Below are 7,387 nucleotides of genomic sequence, written 5' to 3'. Positions count from 1 at the left end.
GATTCACAAAATTGTGGGCGTCTTTGAATAATGTTGGCCAGTAGAATCTTGATTGGAGAACTTTAGTAGCAGTTCTAATACCACCAAAATTTCCTCCATAATGAGCATCATGACAATGCTTCAAGATTGAAATCATCTCTTCTTTCGGAACACAACATCGAATAATGTTCTCATTGCATACCTTGAATAAAAATGGCTCGTTCCAATGATACTTCACTACATTACGAAGAAATCATTATTCTTTATGGCCTATAACACCCAATGGGAGTTTTCCACACACTAAATAATTAACAAAATCCGCATACCAAGGAGTTGCATCTACAACAAATAACTTCTCATCTAGGAATGCATCAACAATTTGAAGTATGTTTTCGTCTTTGTTGCCAACTTCTAATCAAGACAAATGGTCTGCAACTTGATTCTCTGAACCCTTACGGTCTTTTATCTTGATGTTAAATTCTTGCAACAGTAATATCCAGCGTATCATTCTTGGTTTGGCATCCTTTTTCGCAAAGAGATATTTTGACGCTGAGTGATCAATGAATACAGTAACCTTTGCACCGACAAGATAGGAATGAAACTTGTCGAAAGCAAACACTACAGCCAGCAATTCTTTCTCTGTGGTGGTATAATTGAATTGAGCCTTTGTAAGAGTTTTGCTAGGATAATAGATGGCGTGAAATATTTTTTCATTTTTTTGTTCTAGAACCGCACCTACAGCAAAGTAGCTTGCATCGCATATAACTTCAAAAGGTTGAGACCAATCTAGTAGAACGACAATGGGTGCATTCACTAGCTATTTTTTCAACTGAATTAAGGCATCCAGACATGCATCGTCAAAGAACAATTTTTGATTTTGTTCCAGCAATGAGCATAAGGGCTTTGCAATTTTTGAAAAATCTCTTATAAACCTTCGGTAAAACCTCGCATGACCAAGAAAACTGCAAATACCCTTTACATTTATTGGTGGTGGTAATTTCTCAATGATTTGCACCTTAGCTTTGTCTACTTGAATACCTTAACTAGAGATGCGATGGCCTAACACAATGCCTTCAGTTGTCATGAAATGACATTTTTCCTAATTCGAGAAAAGATATGTGTCCTTATATTGTTTTAATACTTTATCCAAATTGTTAGCGCAATGATCAAAATCATTCCCATAGACTGAGAAATCATCCATAAAAATCTCTAAAGAGTCTTCGACCATATATAAAAATATTGCCATCATGCACCTTTGAAATGTGGCTAGTGCGTTGCAAAGACCGAAAGGCATACGGTGAAAAGCAAGAGTACCAAATGGGCAGGTGAAGGTTGTTTTTTCCTGATCCTCCAATGCAATAGCAATTTGATTATACCCAAAATAACCATCTAAAAAGCATTTCCAGCAAGCCGATCCAGCATTTGGTCAATAAAAGGAAGTGGGAAGTGATCCTTCTTTGTGGCTGCATTCAATTTGCGATAATCCATACAAACTAGCCATCCCATAGGAATGCATGTAGGAATTAATTCGTCCTTATCGTTGTGAACCACAGTAATGCCACTCTTTTTAGGTACACTTTGCACTAGACTTACCCAATTGCTATCAGAAATCAGGTAAATAATTCCAGCATCAAGCCATTTTATGATTTCCTTCTTGACAACTTCCTTCATCTTCTCGTTTAATCTTCTTTGCTGTTCAATTGATTTCTTACCTTCATCTTCCAACTTGATCTTGTGTATGCAAAAAGCAGGACTAATACCTTAAATATCGACAATACTCCAAGCAATAGCTCATTTATGTTGCTTGAGAATATGGACCATTTTCTCTTCTTGAGTTACATCTAGTGTTGCAGAGACAACAACTAGGAGAGTATTGTGATTACCTAGAAAGACAGAATTAAGATAAGAAGGTAGTGGTTTCTAGAGTAGGAGTTTCTTTAATAAATGGTTTGAAAATTAAGGTTGTTCTTTTGGCTAGGTCTAAGGATTCAATCTACCACCCATGCTTGAGTTCAAGATTATTAGCTTCAACCATACTATCATAATCGTTTGAGGACTCGGCATCAAATGTCACTGCAAACTCTTCAGAAAGTATTGTGCTTTGGTCATTGAATTCTTTCTCAATTAGATCATCTAGCACATCGATAATATGGCATTCTTTTTTTTCCTTGCATTGATTAGATTCAAAAACACTGAAGGTGACTTGCTCATCATTAAGTCGCATAGTTAACCTTTGCAAACATCAATAAGAGTTTGGCTGGTGGCTAAAAATGGTCGTCCCAAAATTATGGGAACCTCCTTGTCTGTCTTACAGTCAAGTCGCATAAAGCCTTGCCCAAATAATGATTGCCAATTAAGCATGGGATAGTAAAGCTCCCAGGATCTTTCAATTTAGGGGGCAACTTTTTGTCAAAATAGTAGTACAACCTTTTGTGAGTGCAATAGTTTCAATATCAGTGAGCTTCTTCTTTTTGGACAAGAGGTTTTTCATAAATTTCCCATAACTCAGAATTTGTACCAGAGTGTCTACTAAAAGAATTTTTATCTACAGTTGCTTCAGCGTGTCCAAGAACTGCTGATACTGCTTGTCATGCTCACTCTCTGTCTGTTGCATTGACAAACTATTCAGATTCAACCTTTTTACCAGTGATCACTCCATCCGTATCTTGAGGTGCTACAATAGAGTCTATAAATGGTTCTCAATTTGTTTACCATTCTTAAGAGTGATAGCCTTACAATGTTCTTTCCCCCTCGGACTAGGATTTTTCGTGTCACTAGGTAATGAGCTTGGTGGTCGAGTATTCAGATTTGAAGCAAGTTGTCCTAATTGTGCCTCTAAAGCTTGAATGGAAGATGCTTGTACAATAGCTTCCGTGTGAGTAATATGCTCCTGCATTAATGCCTCAAAAGTTGCTAACAGGTCAAAAGTAGAAACTTGAATGTACAATTGTTGTCGATGTCCTTTAAGATACTAATTTGGTATTAAAGAGTGTTGTGGCTGCATCAGATTTTGATGTGGATGTGTCTGGCCTTGTTGTAGATGCATCTAAGTGTGCTGATTGTAGTTCTGCTGTTGTTGATTATAATTCCCTTGTCATGGATTATAATTGCCCCGAGTAGATGTATTCCCATGTCTAAATATTGCAGCATTTTTTCCAGCATTCTGAGTTCCCCAAAACTGTTGGCTGCGTGTAATGTTGTTGTAAGAGTTACCATAAGAATTGTTGCTGATGTTACTAATATAACAAGTATTCTCTGCATGTTGTGGACAATTTTCATAGCTATGGTTGTCACTACAAATCTCACAACAAAAAGTAGGAACATCAACTTACTAAGCGACTTGTATAGGGGCTACTCCACTAGTCCCTTGCATGTTTTTAATCATGTTTGCAAGAGAAGAAACTTGAGCACTTAGTACGGCCATTGACTCTAATTCAATAACTCCTGGAGTAGTTTTTGCTTGTCCAGCTTTGCAGATAGGGTATTAATAATCATTCTGAGCAATTCTCTCAAGAATTCTCACAGCATCAATATAAGTACAATCCAGCAGAGGTCCATTGGCTGATACGTCGACTAGATTCCTTATATGTGAATTCAACCCATTATAAAAAATCTCAGTTTGTCTTTATGGTTGAACGTCGTGCATGGGACAACGTCGAAGTAAAGATTTATAACATTCTCATGTGGGGTGAATATTTTCATCATCCAGCTGATGATAAGCAGTAATATCATTTTGAAGACGAGCATTCATTGTCGTCGGGTTAAATCGCAAAACAAACTGTGTTGTTAGTGCATCCCAAAAAGTAATTGATCCAACAGGTAGCCTAAAAAACCAAGTACGGGCTCTTACCTGTAAGGAATAAGGAAATAAATGCATGTTCAATGCATTATTAGGAACACCTTGCTAACTAAAGGAAGCATAGATCAATAAAAATGATTTAAGATATTCTCTCGCATCTTCATATGGCAGTCCAGCATATTGTCCATCAGAATTCAGCATTTGAAAAATTACTGGCTTGAGTTTGAAAATTCCCAGCTTGGATTGCTGGCCTAATGACTCCCGGTTGTAAATCATCTAAGACAGGTACTACAAAATCTCGTATATTCCTATTTTGTATGTGAGCATCTTGCAGCAACAATGGGTTATTAACATTTTGCTGTTGCATCGGGGGTATGGCTACATTGTGTGACAGCCCTAATTTGACCCTAATCGAAAAGTGGTTTCAGGACCACAAAACTGAGTCATAAAAATAATTAAATGTTATATTATATGTGTATTATATATGAAATTGCATGTGTGAAAATTTCATGCTTTGATTTTGTCATTTGGATGTGGAATTGTTAAAAAGGACTTGTGTGATAAAACTTAAAAATGTGATAGGTAGAATTTAGAGGGCCGAATAATGCATGGTATATTACAAGGAGGACTTGCATGTCAAATGGACCACTATTAAATTAGTGGACGGCAATGATGATAGATGATAAGTAATATATGTATTTTGTATTAGTAAAATAATAACTTAATGGATAATATATGCATTCCATATTAGTATTATAATATTTAATGATTTTATAAGAGGAAATATATTAATTAATAAAAGTAAATAGGTGATGAAAACAAAGTTTTCATCCATTCTTTCTTTCATTTGCCGAAATCTAAAGAACAAGGTAAAACAAAAGGCTCTTTGATATTCAGCCTTGGTGAATCTAATTGGAGGTATGTTTGATTTTATTTCTTGATAATTTATGTGAAATTGAGTTAATTGCTAAGCTCCTTTCATAGCCTATGACTCAATTTTTGTTTTTGGTTTGAAGTGATGCATTCGGCTATGGGTTGTTTGAGTGTCTTTGAAGGTGCTTGATGTTTTTGGTATTAAATATGATGATAGATAAGTTGAGCTTGATGAATAAGAATAGTTGTGGTTAGATAGATAGATGGTAATCGGCTATTAAAGTATAATGCAAGAATTATACATGGTAGTTTAAAATAAGGCTTGAATGGGAGATATAATTGCTGAATGATCAAATAGTTCATGAATTGAATAAGTGTTTAAAATGTTATTCGGGTATTGGTGTTAAGTTGTAAAAATTCTTGTTAATTGTTGGAAGTATGTGTTTATTTGTTAAATTAGCTTATTCCATGGTCGAATGTAACATTTGGTCAAGGAATGGTTTAATTGAATAAATAAAAGATGAGAGCATTCAGTCATGGTGTTATCTGCTAGCATGATATGTATGTGTGATTTAGGTGAAAAATGATAATTCTGTTTGAATAATTACCGAATGACATTTTGGTGAATGAAATGAGTAATTGTTTGCAAAGGGAGATTATTGAAAGTTTGAATTAGATGATTATAGTAATAAGCTAATGTGTTTATGTGGATATAGACGCCGAATGTGGACTTAAGAAATTAATTGGAAAATTTATTGTTTATTTAGGTGATAGAAAGTATGAAATGGTCTTATGTGATACGTGTATATAAGTAGATGGAAATGAAGTGTCGTATATTTTTGTGTATGGGATTAATTGCACTTTGATTATAATGTGCATGATTATTACTATGTTTAATATATGTGAAAGCCGAATATACTCATGATACAATGCTGGACTAGTTGATCAATATGTGTTAAGGGAACGTGAATAAATATCTATTTGATGAGCTATTTATTCGGCTATATGGTTAAGATATGTATATGAAATTATGATAAGCCATATGAGTTTTGTGTTTGTGTATGTGAACTAGGTATACAATGAATATTCAGCTATGAAGGTTAAAGGTTAAGTCATAGGAATTTTGGTGATATACATATTCGGTCATTAGGGTTATATGTACTTTGGCTATGTGGGTTATGTGTTAAGGTAAGTTACTTATTTGATATGTGTATTCGGTCATAAAGGTGTACATGAGGAAATGTTAAATTAATTGTATTAAATTGCTTAATGTGATTAAAAATGTGTATGACCATTTTGTATTTGAGCTAAAAGTAGCTATATGATCTATTAAATTTCTTGTCATATTCGGCCATAGGCTAGCATGATGGGACTTTAATAAGTTAAATTTGTTTGAATTAGCTGAAGAACATAGAGAACCAAGGTTGGACAGGGGAAAAGAGAAAGTAGTTGAATAGTCAATCCGAGACTGTTCGAAAATATTCGAGGTAAGTTTTAAGTAGTTAAACATAAATAATATTCGATAATGACATGACATATTATGAGAATTAAGTATTACTTGTAATGTATGTATATGGCCGAATGGCAAATATAATATGGAAGTAAAATGTGATATGCTTTTATGATCAAATGATAAGTGTTAGATGAATATAAGTGAGATGTTATGTTTAAACTATCAAATGATAAGTGTGAATGATGAAATGAAATAAAAGTGAATAAAATGTAGGATGATATATTCGAATGATGCTAGTACCTAATTTGGTGTGATTGTGTTATATGAAACTTGTTGATTTGAATATTGTACGGTACTATTTGGGCCTTTGAGCCTAGCAGGCTATGATGCCGGTGAGATACTATTCAGGCCTTTGAGCCTAGCAGGTTATGATGCTGGTGAGATACTATTCGGGCCTTCGAGCCTAGCAGACTATAATGTCAGTGAAATGATATCGGGCTTCGAGCCTAGCAGGCGAAATGTCAGTGGATGAATTCGGGTTTAAAACCTAGCATGGCTAAATGCTGGTGATTTGATAAAAGTCTAAGACTAAGATACCTCGTGTTAGAACGAAAAATGAATACATTCAATACGTTAAGTTGGCCAGGTACGTATTATGTACTTATATGTGAGTTTGATTTGAATTGAATCATAAGTGTATAATATGATACATATGTGAATAAATGTTATAACTATATCTATGATCATGATACATTCGGTCAAGGTGTAAAAGTATGTGAAAGTATTTGATTTATTTATGTTATATGAATTCAGATTAAGTGAAATAAGAATGCTAAATGTGCATTATGTGCTTGTGTATATTCGGCCAAATGGCAATATACCTAGAAAATGGCCTCTTGAGAAATTGAATGATCCAAGTATAATTGAGTTTACTTGTTTGCATTGCTTAAAACTTACTAAGCTTATGAAATCTTACTCCGTTTGTTACGTTTCTCTATTTTATAGATTGTTGACTCTAGTCACCTGCTCGGGGCGATCGTCAGCAACTCGTCACACTATCTATCATTTTGGTACTACTATGTTTTGGAGCTAGTATGGCATGTATAGAATAGACTTAAGTGAATGATATTTTGAGATGTTGTATATAAGCCATGTGAATATGGAAACTTTTGAATGTCGGTATAAGTCTGAATTTCGATCTTTGATTGTGTTTTTTCGATCTTTGATTGTGTTTGGCTATGCATATAATTGCTAATGAACTTATGTAAATGTGAATGTACAAA

At 34.4% G+C, this 7,387-nt stretch overlaps 1 protein-coding gene across 1 annotated transcript; it reads right to left on the bottom strand.

Moving 5' to 3' along the window:
* Positions 1–1,368: 1,368 nt before the first annotated feature.
* LOC108465583 (uncharacterized) lies at positions 1,369–2,203 on the bottom strand. Its single transcript, XM_017765944.1, has 3 exons — positions 2,017–2,203; positions 1,798–1,862; positions 1,369–1,710 (listed from the first exon to the last, which is right to left on the bottom strand). Exons 1-3 carry the CDS (start codon positions 2,201–2,203, stop codon positions 1,369–1,371), a joined length of 594 nt encoding a protein of 197 aa, XP_017621433.1.
* Positions 2,204–7,387: the final 5,184 nt, after the last annotated feature.

Source organism: Gossypium arboreum, chromosome 13, assembly GCF_025698485.1.
Source record: "Gossypium arboreum isolate Shixiya-1 chromosome 13, ASM2569848v2, whole genome shotgun sequence".
NCBI classification, from domain to species: domain Eukaryota; kingdom Viridiplantae; phylum Streptophyta; class Magnoliopsida; order Malvales; family Malvaceae; genus Gossypium; species Gossypium arboreum.
Note: the sequence above shows the minus strand (reverse complement) of the source record. Positions and strands in the feature narration are given on the sequence as shown.